The following is a 19,099-nucleotide window of genomic DNA, read 5'->3' as shown; positions in this document are numbered from 1 at the left end:
AAAGCTAATTTTTTGAAGTCTTCATATTCTGTTGCTCTGAGAACTAGAAATGCCTGCTAAGCTGAAATAGATGAACCTGTTTACAGGAATCCATTATAATGCATTACGTGATTTAAGGGTCTGCCTTAGCAGGTAAATTCAGAGAGAAACCGCATTTCCCACAAAGACTTATCTATATTGTTAATATGCGGTTATATATTTAGGGTTATTGGGCTTAGACTCACTCTAGAGTTCATTAGAGGGGGAAAAGCCTAAACAGAGGATCTTTAAGTTCCCTTTCAACACAAACCATTCTATACTAAAAGTCTGTCTTGGTTTAGGGACAAAGCCTCACTTGTGCAATCTGGAGAGGTCATGTTTGAGTTATAGAAATGGTCAAACAGTCTCAGATCAGCTCTTCCTAAGCAGTTTAATCTTTCCAGACCTGAGCTGGTTAAAATTAAGAGCCAGCAATTTGAACAGAAGTACACTAGCCTCCGAGTTCACTGGACTAACGTCAAGAACTAATGTTCTTGAACCTGCTCTTCACCTTTCAATGAAATATAACTTCTCTTTGACCATCATTATCCATGTATCACCTTACAGAAGAGCTGGAAATGTGTCCCTAGATAATAGTTTTATCGAACTTGTACTGTTTCCCCCGGCAGCAGCTTCCTCCAAGTAAAACCAAGTATTTGGGAGCTGCCATCATGTCGTGCTGGGACTTTTTTCACCAACATACAGAGACTGAGTGATGATTTCAGATTTCACCTGGAGGACTAAGCATCATGCAAATCTGCATTTCAGAGATTTGGTCTGAGAGAAAAATCCTCAATTTTACACAAAGAATCTCAAGAAAAGTTATGCAAGAGAACTGTTGTTAGACCTATGACAGCCTGTAAGAGTCCAGCTGTGCTTAGTCATTTTTTCATCATTATTTCCAAAGCTGGAAACCTGTAGTGAACTCAAAATCAATCAAAATCTTCACATGTAAGACAAAGCTGCTATATGCACTGAAAAAAAGCTTTCTTTCACTGCATTCTCATACAAATACATTAATCAAATCACATTAAAGGTGAATACCACAATCACATTTGAATGAAGAACGTTCATAATTTTCATTACCATAAATTAAGGTTAGGTTTTCCTAACCTGGCTATGAAAAATTGTCCTTTACTCTATACCTAACCTTGGCAAAAGTAGTGTGGCAGTAGGAGCACTTTTTGTTTTCAGTGACAGATACTTCCAGGTATAATCATTGCAAATTATGGTGTATAAATGATGGTTAAACAAAACCTTGTTAATACTTAGGACTATATTGGTTTGAAATTGGCTTGCTTTTTTGTTGCAACGTTTTCAGTTAAGAGTATACATACCTGACCAGAGAAACACTGCTTGGACACTAACTAGATTTGTTGCCAAAGAGATGTCATTTACCTTGAATTTAGCAAGACCTTTCACACCATTTCTCACTATATTGTTATTACCAGTTATCCTTAGAGTATTGAGTGCCCTGAGCTGGAAGACAGGGATGAGGAGCAGTATGAAGTCCCTACAGCCTGGGAGGAAACAATTAGTGATCTGCTGCTCCGCTTAGACACATACAAGTTTATGGGACTGCATGGGACCCACCCAAGGGTACTAAGGAGCTGGCAGAGGAGCTCTACGGGCCACTCTCCATCATTTATTAGTGGTCCTGGCTAACTGGGGAGGTCCCAGAAGGCTGGAGGTTAGCCAGTGTGATGCCCATCTACCAGAAAGGCAGGAAGGATGATCTGGAAAACGGTCAGGCCTGTCAGCCTGATTTTGGTGCCGGGGAAGTGAGTGCCATCATGTGGCACATGCAGGACAACCAGGAGATCAGGCCCAGCTACGATGCGTTTATGAAAGGCAGGTCTTGCCTGACGAACGTGACCTCCTTCTGTGACAAGGTGACCTGCATGTAGTGGGTGAGGGGAAGGCTGTGGATGTTGTCTGCCTGGACCTTAGTAAAGCCTTTGACACTGTCTGCCACAGCATTCTCCTGGGGAAACTGGATACTCGTGGCTTGGATGGGTGTACCCTGCACTGGGTAAAAGCTGGCTGGACAGCCAAGCCCAGAGAGTGGTGGTGAATGGAGTTACGTCCCACTAGTGACCAGTTACAAATGGTTTTCCCCAGGGCTCAGTACTGGGGCCAGTTTTGCTAATGTCTTTATTGATGACCTGGACAGGGGAATTGAGCATACCCTGAGTAAGTTGGCAGATGATACCAAGTTGCAGGGGGGACGATGACGACGGGGAATGTTGATGTGCTTGTGGGCATGAAGGCTCTGAAGATGGATCTGGACCTGCTGGACCGATGGACCAAGACCAATTGTATGAGGTTCCACAAGGAGAAGTGCCGGGTCCTACACCTGGGTCACAACAACCCCACACAGTGCTACAGGCTTTGGCAGAGTGGCTGGGAAGCTGCCCGGTGGGAAAGGACCTGGGGGTGCTGGTTGACAGACACTGGACAGGAGCCAGCAGTGTGCCCAGGTGGCCAAGAAGGCCAACAGCATCCTGGCTTGTATCAGAAACAGTGTGGTCAGCAGGACTAAGGAAGTGATCGTCCCCTGTATTGACACTGGTGAGGCTGCACCTCGAATCCTGTGTTCAGCTTTGGACCCCTCATTACCAGAAAGATGTAGAGGTGCTGGAGCCTGTCCAGAGAAGAGCATCGAAGCTGGTGAAGGGTCTGGAGCACAAGTCTGATGAGGAGTGGCTGAGGGAACTGGGATGGTCTAGGCTGGAGAGTAGGAGACTCAGGGGGGACTTTATGGCTCACTGCAACTATTTGAAAGGAGATGTAGACGGGGTGGGTGGTCTCTTTTCCCAGATAACAAGGATTAGGATGAGAGGAAATGGTCTCAAGTTGTGCCATGGGAGGTTTAGATTGACTGTTAGGAAAACATTCTTCACTGAAAGGATGGTCAAGTATAGAAGCTGACTGCCCAAGGAGGTGGTGATATCACCATTTGTACACGTCTTTTACAGATGTGTAGATGCATTGATTATTTAGTGATGGACTTGGTACTCCTTGCTTAACGGTTGGACTTGATCTTAAAGGACTTTTCCAACCTAAATGATTCTATGATTCTATCCAAGTTAGAATGTTATAGTCTGGATAGAAGAGGAAGATGGGTCAAAAACTGGTTGGATGGTCAAACTCAAAGGGTCGTGTTTATTGGGTCATACTCTACTTAAAGATAAGTAAAAACTCTGCAGTGCTGGAAGGATATGTACTGGCCCGTATTTATCAGTAACCAGGAGAAGATTCATTCTTGAAAAGTTTGCAGATGATACCAAGTGAGAGAAACCAGCTGATATGCTCAAGGCAGAGCTACCTTTTAGAGAGACCAAGACAGGCTAACAGGACCCTAGTGAAATTCAAAAAGGACAAATACTAAGTCCTGAACCTGGGAAAGTAGAAGCCCCTGCAGTGACACAGGTTGGGGGCTGACTGCCCAGCTGCAATGCAGAAAAGGAGCTGGAGGTGTGAACACCTCTGGCTGAACAAGGGCCAGCAGCAAAGAAGATTAACAATATCTTGGGCTGTGTTAAGAGGAACATAAGTAGTGTATTGATGTAAGCGATTGTCCCACTCTAATCAGCACTCATTCAATCACATCTTGATACTACATTCAACTTTGGGTCCCTCAATACAGAAGATACATCAATAAACTGGGGCAAGTTCAGTGAAGGGCCACTGAGATGGTGGGGGCTGGAGCACTTGCCCACCAAGGATGAACCGAAGGAGCAGGGCCTGTTTAGCCTGAAGCAGGGATGGCTTTAGGGGAGATGAACATTGCCCCTCAATGACTACGGGGACGTCATCGGAGGATATGGAGCAAGGCTTTTTGCAGCGGTTCACATTGGAAGCACTATAAAGAATGAGCATCCATTGCAAGAAGAAAATTTCTGACTGAATACGAGGGGAAAAAAAAGCTTTCCCCATGAAGACAGTCAGGCAGTGGAACAGGTTTCCCAGACAGGTGATGCTGTCTCTTTTCTTGGAGATTTTCAAGATTTAATTGGATAAAGCCCTGAGCAGCCTAATCTGATCTCATACGTGATCCTGGTTTGAGCAGGAGGTTGGACAAAAGACCTCCTCAGGTTCCTTCTAGCTTGAAGTATCTGTGATCTGATGACAGGAGCTGAGGAGCCATATGCATTGTAGCCAGTGTGCTGGGAAGTCTCCATGAAGCTGTCATCAGGTGTACAGTGGATGACAGATACTTGCCTCTCTCTTCTGTGGTATTAAGAAATCTGGCCACATTAGTCTTTCTTGTTTGTGTTTGCTGGTATAGGCCTGGAATTTCAGCTGAAAATGTAAAGAGATGAATGTCCTATGAAGTCAGGCTGAGAGAGTTGGGGTTGTTCAGCCTAGAGAAGAGAAACCACTGGTGAGACCTTATAGCAGCCTTCCAGTGCCTAAAGGGGGCCTACAGGAAAGCTGGAGAGGGGCTTTTTACAAGGGCATGTAGGGACACGACAAGGGGGAATGGCTTTAAACTGGAAAAGGTGGATTTAGATTAGATGTTAGGAAGAAAGTCTTTCCTGTGAGGGTGGTGAGGCACTGGCACAGGCTGCCCAGAGAAGCTGTGGCTGCCCCATCCCTGGCAGTGCTCAAGGCCAGGCTGGATGGGGCTTTGAGCAGCCTGGTCTAGTGGAAGGTGTCCCTGCCCATGGCAGGGTGTTGGAACTAGATGATCTTTAAGGTCCCTTCCAACCCAAACCATTCTTTGATTCTATATTTTTGTTTTATCCTCTTAACCCTTGACACCTTTTAAGGGTACAGAAAGAATATTGCCACTGTTACTAAGATTATAACAGTATTCCAGGGATATTTAACTTTAATGAGTTTGAAATAACCAAGTAATATGACTTTTCAAATGATTAAGGAAGGAAAAGGGTGGATCAGTATAATATTATTTATTACTTCAGAAGATAGAACATGAAAGTGTTCAGTTTACAGCTTTTTCTTTTTTTTTTCCCCAGGAAGGAAACTTAACTTGGTATTAGTAGTAAAAGCAACAACAAAAAAAAAAAAATTGAACAGTGTACTATTTAACAATTGTATATAATTCTTCCTGTACTAATATTTCAACAAATATGATAAACTCTCAAAACATTTAGGTGGAAATTATTAGACATGCACAAGATTAGGCAGCAGTAAGTAACAGAGAGGAATAAGGAGTCTTGCCACCATCACCTCAGCAAGGGGGAATTTCAGTAGTAAATTTGAGAAGGTTATTTGGTAAAGAAGAGGCCTTGCTTCCCCAGTTACAATATTTGATAGTATTAGCGTGAGACATTTACAGCTGCAGGCTGGATGTTGTGGAGAAAAATAGATACTGAACATGACTGTAGTGCAGGAGGCATCACCCAGCCTGCCTGTGGGTCAAGGCAGAAGTCCTCCAGCTGGCTGATTTCATTAAAGCCTGTATGTTATGTATAAGTGCGGGGGGGGGGGGGGGGGGGGGGGGGGGAAGGTACATGTGCAATCTAAATTTAAATTGCATATCACATAGGAACTTCAGTGTTTTTTTAGAATTGTCTGGGATATTTTCTGTATTCGCTTAACTCTTACTATACTATAAGCTTTATTCTTAATTATAACATGTGTCTGATTCGTGAATCAATTTCAGTTTAGGGAATCATGATTTCATGCATATGATCAGGATACATCTGTTTAATATCACAGAAGAGTGTAAAGAAAGCAGAAAAAAATACTCCTTCAGAGTACCAGTGAGTTACCTTTCACAAAGATTAAAGAGCAGCTTTCTAAGAAGTGTACCCTTTCTGACTTGTTGGAGCAGAAGCTAGAGCATTCATGTCATGCAGGCAGGGACAACAGCCTGTGGAGTGTATTTCTGTCAGGGAAAAAAATCTCTGTTATTTGTTGAGGAAGAATGTTTCAAGGACTGAAACACAACCTTTGCATATGTTATTACACATATGTCAGTTCCACCTTTAGCTTTTTGCAAATTATCATTTTCCTCCACATTTTAAAATTAAATATATTCCTTTACCTGGAACTATAAGCCAATGTTTTCTATTCCATCTCCATAAGAAATAGCTACGGAAGTTGGGCAAACAAAAACATGTCCCGATTTAATTAGTTTCTAGGAGCATGCAATGAATTTTAGAAACACCAGTCTCACACAGAAACATATGATGTAAATCACTAAAATGTGTAAGGAACTGGTCTTTGGGATGTTGTCCATACTGCTAAATGAAAGTAGACCATAGCCTGACCCTATGACCAAGTGATACTAAGGGATTTCTATGCCAACAGGCTACAGCAAGTTGCAGATTTGCCTTGCACAGAGCTGGCTGGAGAGGTCAAAACTTCAGCCAGGCAAGAGCAGATAGGTAGTGGATGTGACTGAGGTCCAGTGCTCAAACTCAGTCACTGTTTGATTTCTTCAGACTAGGTGTAGCCTGAACATCCCTAAAAGTGACACATATGTAAAACTCAAGTAAACCTGGATCTTTGTTGATTGCTTCCTTGCTCTGGTTCTTCACCATGAAAGAAACCAAGTGTTCAGACATCTGTCTGTACAAGAGCAGTGAGAGTAGCTTCAGGTTTTCATTAGAGATCCCAAACTCAAATGTTTTGCCACAAACAGCAGAGCTTCATAAGGAGGAAAAAACCCTACCCAAGGATTGTCTGCAGGCTGGCAGATGCTCGGTACACAGAATTTCATTAACAGCTGTTGTAGGTATCTTCACATTATGGGAAAGCACAATATTTCTTTGGTCAGTTCATGAGAGGTCATTTTCTCCAACCACAACCTATTCTTAAGTGTACTGGAGATTTTGGAGAGCAAGGCTTTTGAACAAGAAATTCTGCTCAGTGCTATTCTTTCCAAGATTCGTGTTCTGTGTTTAAACCACAGAAGCTGCACATGGTGGCTGTCAACCAGCCGTTCAAGAGCAGTGCCTCTGAAATCATCTAAGGCAAAACCGGGAAGAAAGGTGAATTGTACAGATAATGAAAAAATTGGAAAACATAATCTCTGAAGGCCAGAAGTATCATTCATGAAGGCCACACTTGACTGATCTAATTGATGTATCTGCTACAGACTCAAGCGCATTTCTCCTGCAGATGGTCTCAGAATAATGCTCACTGAGCATCATTGCCAAAGACCTATCATTTCAGCTTAGTCTTTATGCAGGAACTGGGTGATTAATCTGATTTCTCAGCATTTAACATTCTCAGATAAACACACAGCCAAGTTAAACAAGAGGAACTTAAAGATGAAAAACATTAAAATACTTGAAAAGAAAGAGAAGCAGATTGAGTGACTATATACATTCTGTTCCTAAGTATTAATGAAACTACAAAGCCAGACCTCCTTACAATATGTTAATACAAAACTTTCAAGAGAAAAATATGCAGTATATTGTTTTATTCAGTTTGAGTGCCTTTGTAATCAGTCTGTGTTTTTATTTCCCCTCAGCCCTCTAATTTTGTATTCAGTCAGCCTTCAAATGAGTGTTATGCTTTCCAGAAAATGGATTCATACTGGTCTTGGGGAACTTTGGCATCTTCAGTTTCACACAAGTTTCACATAATAAAAAATCACTTCTAAAGAAAGTGGGAAACCTTGGAGTTCAGCATGACTCTGTTGTTTGCTCTCTTATCACTTGGCTAGAACAGCATAATTTTGGAGTCAAGAACAGTTACGCTTATATTCATATTTCACATGAGGGTACAGGATAGCACCTCATAAAGCTGAGCTAACAGAGTGAAACCTAAATTTGCCTGGTGCTAATGGTTGATGATTACCATTGTTTTTACAGAAAAAAATCAAATAATGTGTTAAAATATCACTAATCCAAGAAAGTTTCTCTCACAGAAACAGGCAAAAAGCCTGAAAATGGAGAAAAGAAGGAAGAAGAAAATTTTGTAGTCAGTTTTTTTTCCAAATAGCTCAATACCCTGCCCAAATTTGAAAGGACATTCAAAAAGAGAAAATGGCACTAAGAATGTCCCTCTGCCTTGCCTCGGCCTCTGCAAAAAACTGCACAAATGAAGAACAGGGTGGTCTCCAACGATGCCAATAGAAATTTTCAGATGAGCAAGTAATGCCCAGAGGAAGAATCTAGCTTTTCTAGTCACTTTCCTACCCTTCCCTCACTCAGAGCTTTTCCCGGCTAATTTTTCTCCAATTAAACTCACACTGTGTTCTGTGCTTCAGTTGCTTTCAACATATTTGCAGATCCCTCATGAATTTTGAAAGGTTGGTTTATTAATTTGTAACTTTTCCTTCTGGTGACATGGCAACTACAAAAGTAGACAAAGTGGTACAATAAACTGGATGTGCGGAAACTTGTTGATTCTGTCATAGAACAGGAGTATAACTAACTTAAATTCTAAGCCCTTCTGGTTGATCAGTTAATGCTTAGAAGCTTTACCAATACAGGACACAAAACCAAATTGGATGTAAGAAACTTGCTATAGTGTTTGCTCGTTGGTCCAGAGCCCAGTGAACCTGGGGTAAACAGACTGTTCTTTATACAAGTGGCTATTTGTTTCCAGTTTCAGTTGATAGCATGACTTACATGAACTGTATGCTATGAACAGTGCGTGTGATTTCTACCTGTGTTAATATATGAAGTTGCTTAGAATATGTGTAGAGGGATGAAGCTGGGTTAATTGTCATTGATTAATATACAGCTGTGGGCTGGCTTCAGGGGCGGTGGGTTGGCTGATGTGGATAAGGTGCAGCTGTGGCTGGTTCCGTTAAGGGGTTGGGCAGCCAAGAAAGGAAGGGAGAGCAGCTGAGGAAGGGAGAGAGGAAGAAGCAAGAGAAGGGAGAGCAGGCCCTGGATTAGGTGAGATGAGACGAGAAGGCAGCAGAGGGACTGGCATGAAGAGTATGTTGGTATGAGATGGTAAAAGACCTTGTTGCAGCTTGATAGTTTGGAGAGTGCTGCAACAAATATGTATTGATTTTGGTCACCTAAAATGACCTTGGACTTTTGTGCTGATAAACAAAATGTGTTTGTAGTTTCAGTTTATTCAGCGTTAGAATGAATACTGTAAGAATGATCAGCCACTAATCTCTATTCTTTTATCAGTTAATTTATTTGATAGAAACTATTGGTACAGACAAGAAACTTGGTGTGAGAGGTATCTGAAGACTGCTTTGGAAATAATAGGATTGAAGTGACAGAGACCTAAGCAAATACTTATACTATTATGTCTTTTTTCCCCCCACACATGATGCACAGATTATTATACCACGAGTGTTTGGAACAGCTGAAATGGTTTTACATATATTTTTTGCAATAATATGGTTCAATGATATGTGAGACAGGCTCTGCTTCTTTTCAAAGGGAATACCAATGGTGAAAAAGATCTTAGTAACACTTTCTATTCCTAGAAGAGTAATTAAAACCTAAATAAATAAATTCAAATCTGTAAATGCAATTACTATGGCTCTTACTAAGAATTTTGTTGCCGTAGAAAACACTGCTTGGCTTAATATACTAAATTTGTAGGATTATAAAACATACTTGGCTGAAAGATATCTCTCAGGATCGTGTGGTCCAACCTCCTGATCAAAACCAGGCTAACGCTGAAGGTTAATCAGGTTGCTAAGGAACTTGCTCTACAAGTTTTGAATATTTATAAGGATGGAGATTCTGCATCTTTCCTGGACAACCTGTGCCAGTGCTTAACTACTGTCATAGGGCAAAATATTTTCCTTAGATCAAACTAGAATTTCCTTTGGTGCAGCTTATGATCATCGTCATCCTTTCATTGTGCTCCTGAGAAAAGCATGCTTCTATCCATAACCTCCCTTTTATTTTGTAAGACAGCAAGTGAGTTCCCACCATTAATCTCTTTTTGAGGCTGAGCACACCCAGGTCCTTCCGTCTGTCCCTGTACGTTATGGGAGCCAGCCCCATAGCCTCTTTGAGGTGTCCTGTTGGAGTCGCTTCAGTTTGCTCATGTCTCTGTTGTAGTGAGGGACCGAAAACAGGACACAGTGCTCCACGTGTAGTCTCACGAGTGCCAAAGAGTTGAGAATTACCACCCTTGTTCACATGCTGGCTATACTTCAGCTACTGAAGCTCAGGATATACTTTTTGCACTGCGTGGGCCCAGTCATATTCAGCTTCTTGCTTAACGGCGTCCACAGGTCTTGTCTGCAAAGCTACTCCCTAGACAGTGAATTCCAACCTGTGCTGTTGCACAGGTTATTCTCTCCCAAGTGTAGGACTTTGCATATAAATACCGGTCTTATTTTGTGTTTGCTGTGCATCAAAATACACCAGCTAGGTGTGTAAAAACAGGGATTCAGTCTAACAGAAGCAAGTTCATATTGCATTCTATCTGCAGAAACTTACAGGGGTTCTTTAATTGTTTTTCCCTACAAAAATGTTTTGAATTAAAGTGAGTCAAACACTTGCCCAGAATGGGAACCAGAAGTATTGTACCAGCATCCCAGCTCTGATATTTGGAGCTATTTTACACACTCATCCCAAAGCCCCAAAACTGGTTCCCTTTTCTTTACAACTGGGAAGTCTAACAAGGCTATTCATGCATAGCTGGTTCCCAAGGACTACATTCTAGTTTCACTTGCCCTTGCCTTTTCTAAGCAATTAATCAGAATCACTGCAATTATAGATAAGTCTTGACTTATTAAATAGATATGTAATAGTTTTCTCTGTGTGTATTCATTTTACTGAGAAGGAGCAATGAAACAAATGAGCTTCAGCTTGTGTTGATGCAGCAAAAAAAGAAATTTGAAATTTTAAAAATGCAGTGTCATTGTTTGTATAATAATGTTCATTAATCCTTTTAGTGAAACATTTCAGTCTTCACTTTTATGTTTTCCTTTTCTTTTGTCTTCTTCCTCCTCATATTTGAAGTTTAACAATAGAATAATTACAATAAAAAAAGCCTGGCATTCTCGTCTGTTCTGGGTGAGAGCAGTGTAAACTCTGGAGTTCATGGTGAAGGCTTCTATGCTACTTATTTGTTTTGCTACAGGACTGAGCTGAAGCAAGCTGCCCTGGTGTTACACAAGCTGTGTGCTCTGATCCTGAGTGAGCTGGCTAGTTCCTTTAATGACGCAGCTGCAGACAAAGCAGAGGAAAAGTAGGCTCAGTGGTTTAGGTCCAGCAAGAATCATGATTATGGTGATAGTCTGCTCCAGTTGGCACTAGGCTTAGACTGGGTGGACATGGGTTAATGGTTGGACTTGATGATCTTAAAGGTCTTTTCCATCCTAAATGATTCTATGAGAAGATTTGCAGGAATTGGCACAGGAATCAGGGCTTCAGGCCCGAGGTAGAAAACAGATAGTATAACCATACCCAATGGAGTCCAGAACATAGTCCCTAGTTTTTAGAAAGGAAAATGTAGTGCTGATCCAGTCAATAACATTAAGGCATTTAAATTGCAATTAAATGTTATTTGTCTTAACAAATCAGTCCTCACAAAGTAAGTGCCATAATCCACATATATAATCTTTGGGGGAAGATAGAGAAAAGAATATGCAGTGATGTCTCCAGAGGGAGAAACAATCTACCAAATTTAGGAGTCTACTTAATGAGGTTGGGACTTGAATCTGTCATTAGTGCCAAGCAAATATACTTTTCACAACCAGTAGATAGAGAATTTTGACATCTAAATTTGAAGTTAAAATAACTAGAAGAGCTTGGGGTTTCATTAAATATCTGGGAAAATACTTTGAATACAAGAAGTAAAATGTTCTAGAGAAAGAAAAAGTAATTGGGTTTAATTCTCATTGAATTGGAACATGATCATTGGAAAATGTGTGTGACAAAGCAGCAGACCTCAGAGCTAACATTTCCTACCAGCTTGGCTGTAATGGCAGTACAAAGTGGCACAACAGAGAATCTGGCCATGACTTTAAAAAAGTATTACCAGGAAAGATGATGATAAACATTTCCTCCCCACCCACCCCCCCCCAAGATCTTTTATATTCATCTGTTAGACAATGGTATTAGGGGTAGTTCTTTGTGTTACAGCATAACACACTTCTACACAAGTCTAAAAGGAATTCACTTTCCTTTGACAGCTTTCTTTTCTAGATGACAAATCACGTTATTTTCCTATGTAACATAGACTAAACCACCCACTGATCTCAGAATGAGAATTTAATTTGGTTCTCAGATTTTGTTAAACTACTTTGAGTATAAAAAACAGCACTCTATTACAAGTGGGTTGGGGTTTCTTTTTTTTGATATCTGCATATTTCCTAATACAATGAAATAAATACTTCAAGGTAATATTGTGCTATTGACTTATTGTGAAGATATACTATTTATAAAAAGAATTATTTTTATAAAAGTATTATTTCTATAAAGACCTTATATAGTCAATAGAATCACTTGTGTTATTTCTTCATCGTTTCCATTGACTGAAGGATATGTATTACAGAAAAACTAAAGACCAGATTTGATCAGCAGTAAAAACAAAAATCTGGCTATGTATATGTTTGGATATCACTAGAATCAGGCTCTGCTATTACTTACACCAGATTATTTTTGCTGGCACTATGAATAATTTCTGATTTTCACCAGTCTCAGGGAAGAGCCAATTCCCAGCATGACAGCTAAGAGAATGAATACCAAAACATTTTCAGATGGGCAGACTATGAAGGAGCTAAAGATGTGCAACCATGAATAATCATTACAGCAAAATCCCTCACATAATTACAAACTGCTGGAAGCTATTGGAAGCCATTGTAATGTGAAAATATAAACTTGCTGATTGCTAATTATATGAAGACAATGTCAAAGTCAAATAACATACAACATAATACTGACAGTAAAAAAGATACTTTGAATACCTCAGAATGTAGTATCTCCAAATATGGAAGAAAAAATATACTGCAGTGAAAATATGTTGGCATAGACAATACAAAACTAGTGAATTAATGTCACAGAGTATTTCTATTTCTGATAGTCATAAAATATTTGTGAAAAATATATTTTTAAAAAATGTTTTTTAGCTCCCAGTTCAGCAGAGGACTTGTAAGTCTACTTAGCTTTACTATGTGATCATCCCAGATGTGATCCCATCTTTTTATACAGGAAGTCTCTTGGGGCTTTATGCATGTCTTTTTTCCATCCACCTCTACTGTTCCTTTCTAATAGAAGGGTTTATAACAGAGTATAAATCTCTTATGACCAGATATTTATTTATTTATTTTCTGGAGCAAAGGACATTTTAGTGGATAAATCAAAAAGAAGTGTAATAATTCAAGATCAGTAATAAAATATATTAATGAAACTTACCTGACCTGTGTAACCATATGTGTCATATGAGTAGTGTCTCTGAGACAGCCTACACAGGTGGCATTTACACTGTGCATCCCAGGAAGATTTCCTTGCTCACGGTTCCTGTATGCACTCAAATACTTATTCCATGTGAAGACAAGATGTGTGGGTACACAACATCTTCCCCTCATTTCCTCTGGAGGACATGGGTCCACAAGGACAAGAAGGGAGATGCAGTGTGTAGTAACAAGCTCCCGTTCTCTAGGTAACTAAGGAACAAGACTGTGATGTTCATCAATGAGTATACTATTCTTCCATCAGGGTACCCCAACTGTTCCCCATTCAAGAAATTCCTTCATTATTCAGGTAATGTAATAAAAGTAGGTATCATTACTGAACGTATTTTGCAGCATATGATGACAATCTCTCAGCCACAAAAATGGAGCAAGTAGTCAAATTTGTGAAAACTAATTTGGACATTTTTAATAGTCATACAATTCCTTGATAAACGAAGCAGAGAAGTGTAACTGTAACAGAAGTGTCAGCAAGAGATTTAGGGTAGTTTTACAGCTGTCTGAAGAAGACACTAGGGAGTGGTTCATATTGTATGTTATATGGCCAATGGAGCTCAGAACATTTGAAAAAAAAAAAAAAAGGCTGGAGTAGAGATGGATATTTTTGTTGCTTCAGGACATTGTTAAATAACCCTACCAACAGTGGTGTTAGATAAAAATGGCATCATGAAACTGGGTATCTGGACCTCTCAGAAGTGCATTATATCATCTGTAGACACTGTGCTGTGGTTTCTGTTAGACCTTTGCCTGCAGTGCTAGAACTGCTTCATTATGCATGCAGCTCTTAAAATGCAGACGTAGTATTTATATGCTTGCTCCATACTATACTATTAGTTGCTGCTTATGTTTTATGTCTAGTAAGTAATTGAAAGTACATTACTGATCACGCTCCCCCTAACTCTAACCACATCAAATGTATAGTCTATATTAGCTTTCTCCTATAGTCAGAGGATCCAATCAGTGCTAAAACTGTTCTGTCACAGTCATAATTTGAAGAAAAGTATTAAGTAATTTCTTCAAAAATTATAATTTATAAAATTGACTCTTTGGTGCCTGGGATTTGAAGATTTTCTGCACTTACTGAAAAACTTCCTGTGCCTCAGAAAGCAATCCTTATCTTTTAACACATCGTACCGTAGCGATGCAGTTACAACACAACAAAATCTACATGGGTATTAGGAGACAAGAAACAATTTTTCAAGCCTGCTCAGAAACGCTTTCTGTATTAACACTGAAAGTTTTGCATATTTATCTGTTTAAGGTTTAGAACTGAGCAGCTACTGCCCACCCGTTGTGGAGCATCCTCCACATTGTGCAGTCAACAAGCATCAGCTCATGGCATGAGGTAACTCTGTGTTAGTTCTGGTCTGCCTAGCCCCAGGACAGCCCAGTATGTGATGGACATTGGAAAAAAACCCTTTTTTTTTACCTAATTTCCTCCACATTACAGCAAGGGAAATTCATTCTTTTTTATCCATGCTTGGCAAGGAGTAGGCCCCCTACATCTACCCCCAGCCTTTGCTAGCCGCTGGAAATTGTTCCTTCACCTGGGTCCTCCACACCGTGCGAGCAGCCCAAAGGTCTTGAGAAACAGGACACAGGAAAGACTTGGGAACCGATTACTTTTAAGTGAGAGGGTATGTAATGGGAAGATATTGTGAAGAAGAGGAAACAAACATGGATCTGGCACACTCTGGGGCAAAGAAAGGAAAATATTTTATTCAGGAATTAGTCCATGAGTTATACTTTTTCACTAGTCAAGTAAAGCACTAATCTGTGCCTACCCAAGCAAACTGAGGTGAAAAATTTTGTGGGAAGACCCCTGTTAAAAACCTGGCAAAAACATAACTTTGAAACCATCTGCTCTGACCGCATACAGTATTATTCCAGACATTTCTATCTTGAAACAAACACCCTGAAACCTTGCAAATGCATTTTTCCTAATGGAAGAGAACAGTCTGTTACTCTTCTTGAAGGCTATTTTCAAGATGCTTATGGTATGAGTAAATTTTCTTGTCTTTCACAACAGTCAGAGACAGCTTCAGCACTGGTGTATGGTAGCAAATACGTCTCTGCTAAGGACATTGGCATTTCATTAACAAACACCAGGTTTGAAGTTGGCTCAGGTTAACATTTCTGACAAGATCCAGACATATATAGAAAGATGTGTACTGACTCTTGTTTCATTCCAAACTAAGTATTTCTTTTTTTTTACCAGTAGTAATCCCTATGATTTAGGAAACTATTTGAGAAGGTACATATTATTCATCCCCAAGGGAACTTGGCACCTGTATTTATAAGTATTATCAAACTAAAGTAAAATCTCAAACTAGGTGCATGTGATTACAGTTCAAATCTGAAATTACTTGGTGTAAATTAAAAATGTTATTATTTAATAAGTAAAGAAGTTTCTGCATAGCTTTCTTAAGTCTTCAGCTAATGATTTAATCCAATGTATTTATATATGCATATGTGTACCTGTATTTGGTTTGCCTGGCGATGTTTTGGTGGAGGTAGCTTCTGTGAGAAGCTGCTAGAAGCTTCCCCCATGTCCCACAGAGCCAATGCCTGCCAGCTCCAAGACAGACCCACCGCTGGCCAAGACTGAGCCCATCTGTGGTGGTGGTAGTGCCTCTGGGATAGTGTATTTAAGAAGGGGGGGGGGGGGGGGGGGGAAGAACCCCAACATCTTCAGCCAGAACAGAGGAGTGAGAATACGTGAGAGCAACATCGCTGCAGCCCCCCAGGCTAGTACAGCAGGGGCAGGGGCACTCCAGGCACCACAGCAGAGGTTCACTGGCAGCCCATGGTGAAGCCCACGGCAGGCAGGCTGTGCACTGTAGCCCATGGAGGACCCAGCACTGGAGCAGGCAGATGCCCCAAGGAGGCTGTGACCCGTGGGCAGCCCTCGCTGGAGCAACTCCTGGCAGGGCCTGTGGCCCCGCGGGGAGAGGAGCCCGGGCTGGGGCAGGTTTGTTGGTGGGGCTGGGGACCACACCAGAGCAGCTCATGAAGAACTGCAGCCCATGGGAAGGACCCATGTTGGAGAAGTTTGAGGAGGACTTCTCCTGTGGGAGGGATCCTACGCTGGGGCAGCGGGGGAATGTGAGGAGCCTCCCCCTGAGGAGGAAGGAGCAGCAGAGATAGTGTGTGATGGACTGACTGCAGGCCCATTGCCTGTCCCCTGCACCACTAAGGGGAAGGAGATAGAGAAATCGAGGAGTGAGGTTAAGCCTGAGAAGAAGGGAAGGGTGGGGGGGAAGGCATTTTAATATTTGCTTTTATTTCTCATTAGCCTACTCTGGTAATAATTTTTTTCCCAAGTCTTGTATCTTTTGCCTATAACAGTAATAGCCGAGTAATCTCCCCATCCTTATCTCAGTCCATGAGCCTTTTGTTATATTATCTTTCCACTGTCCATCTGATGTCAGGGAGTGATAAAGTGGCTTGATGGGCACCTGGCACGCCAAGGTCAACCCACCACAACAACATAAGGAAAATGCTCCTCTATTTTTTTCTTTTTCTTTTTTTTTTTTTTTTTAAAACAAAATGCAACAATTCTGGTTCTCTTTGATGCATATGTTGCTTCTATTCCTTATCTCTTACATCAATTCTAGCATGTTGCTAATCTGTGTCCCCTTTATAAAAGAAAACATTGGGAAGTGATCAAATAAAAATAGGACATAAACCCCTGGAATATACTTAAAGCTTCTTTAGAAAGCTATCTGAAAAATATTAAATTTTACTGGATTGGGGGGGGGGGGGGGGGGGGGGGGGCTGTGCCAATTCAATATTTAGAATAATATTTTAAAAACTCAAATACCAGCATGGAGAACAGACAGACCATAAAATATTGCACGGTATAGGAATATATCCCAACAAGGATTAGTGAAACACTGGAGAATGCTCGTGCATAGCTCATATTGTGCAAGCATTATGTAATGTATCTGTAAGAGTTTTGTCAGTATAAAAGCACGTGAGCCTGATTTTTAGGGAATTAGCAGGGAACATACTGAGAATAGCTTTTCATGGCTGTGGAGTTCTTTCACTGTTTACAGAGCTCAGTCATGCTTCTCCTTTTCATAGTTACTTCCATCTCTTGTTCTGTGAATTCCCCACAAATGTTGCTGGTTGAATAATGGAAGTATTTGTGAACTTGTTTTTCAGTTTGAAATCAGCTTTTGAGGTGCATGTGTTTTACAGTCTGTTGGCTCCTTGTTTACTCGACCAACAGGGAAGTCAGTCTTTATTGTGAAAAGAGAATTTTGATGGCTTTGTGCTATACTTTTTGCATTGAAGGAAGGGCAGGCTGACCCAGCCCTGTCTTACTGGTATTATCAGTATGAGTGGGCTTGCACAGGCTGTGGATTTTTCTTTTTAATTTCTAGCCAAAAGTTACTTACCATAACTTAAATAGCATGGAAATGACTTTACAGAGATAACAAGAAACTAACTGTCTTCCTTTCTTCTTCTCTCTGTAGTTTGTTGCTCAGCCCAACTGCCAGCAGCTGCTCGCATCCCGCTGGTACGACGAGTTCCCTGGATGGAGAAGGCGACACTGGGCTGTGAAAATGTTGACATGTGTTGTGATAGGACTCCTTTTCCCGGTGTTCTCTGTGTGCTACCTGATAGCTCCCAAAAGCCCATTAGGGCTGTTCATCAGAAAGCCATTTATCAAATTTATCTGCCACACTGCATCCTACTTGACTTTTCTGTTCCTGCTGTTGCTTGCCTCTCAGCACATTGACAGGTCAGACTTGAGCATGCAGGGACCACCACCAACCATCGTCGAGTGGATGATATTACCGTGGGTCCTGGGTAAATGTATTACTAAAGAAAATACAGTCAAAAGTGTTTTGACCCCTGCAGTTTTGCCAAGCATTCCTGGATCAGGAAGATACAGTAGAGAGTTCTGTCATGAGTCACTGACCTACCAAAACAGGCAAATAGTCCATCTTCTGCAATACCTAGCAAGAGTAGTACACAACTTGGGAAGAGTTTAAAAATCCAAAGTGTCACCACCTGTTGTATTACAGTGAGCCAAAAAAAAAAGCAATTGGGGGTTCCTTCCTTTGAGTAAGCAGTGCCTTGAAACATATATGTTGATATTCTTTTTGATATCTATTTTCTCCAGGCCAGAAATTGTTCTGGTTCTTCTAAGAGTCCATTTTTTCTGTTTGTTAGTCTACTTCTAAAAAAGGGTCCCTTTGCCACAATAATGATTTTTCATGTATTAGAATGAAACAAAGTGTCATTTCTGGAGCGTTATCACTAACCTTAGTTACCTAAAGTATGCTTCTTTCTAATATGACAGATCCACCTATTGCAAATAGAGCTGACCAGGATTTTTGAGTATTTTCATTAAAATACACACGCAGAGTATTTTTTCGATGCAAAACCATTGATGTGAACTTTTCAGTCAACTTCAAACAAAATATTTTACATCAGAATATGGATGTAAGTACGGATGCAGGAAAATCCCCCAGCACTTTTAAAATGGAAGAAAAGATTAACATTCTGTCCTGATAGTTAACAAAAATTTCAGTCTGGGATTACTGAAAGCCTACTTTGTGTGGGCCATGTTGGCCTTGAATGTCTTCCTGTGTGATTGCTCAGGCTGGTCATAGTGGACCATCCTAGGTGCTCCCTGCCTTTGCACATCTACCCTGCTAGATGGTGTGTCTCTTGGTGTGCCATGGTCTCTTTCCTGTCTCCTGTTTTAGGAACCAATACAAGTTGGACCAAGTCAAGCCA

At 40.8% G+C, this 19,099-nt stretch overlaps 1 protein-coding gene across 1 annotated transcript in view; it reads left to right on the top strand.

The window, feature by feature from the left end:
* Positions 1–19,099, top strand: part of TRPC4 (transient receptor potential cation channel subfamily C member 4) — a 162,151-nt gene that overhangs the window by 101,978 nt on the left and 41,074 nt on the right. Inside the window, exon 4 of the mRNA XM_056329817.1 lies at positions 17,827–18,163. Coding sequence (XP_056185792.1) covers positions 17,827–18,163 — 337 coding nt within the window. The remainder of the gene's footprint in view (positions 1–17,826; positions 18,164–19,099) is intronic.

The sequence above is a fragment of the Falco biarmicus genome, chromosome 2, assembly GCF_023638135.1.
Source record: "Falco biarmicus isolate bFalBia1 chromosome 2, bFalBia1.pri, whole genome shotgun sequence".
In the NCBI taxonomy this organism is placed as follows: Eukaryota; Metazoa; Chordata; class Aves; order Falconiformes; family Falconidae; genus Falco; species Falco biarmicus.
Note: the sequence above shows the minus strand (reverse complement) of the source record. Positions and strands in the feature narration are given on the sequence as shown.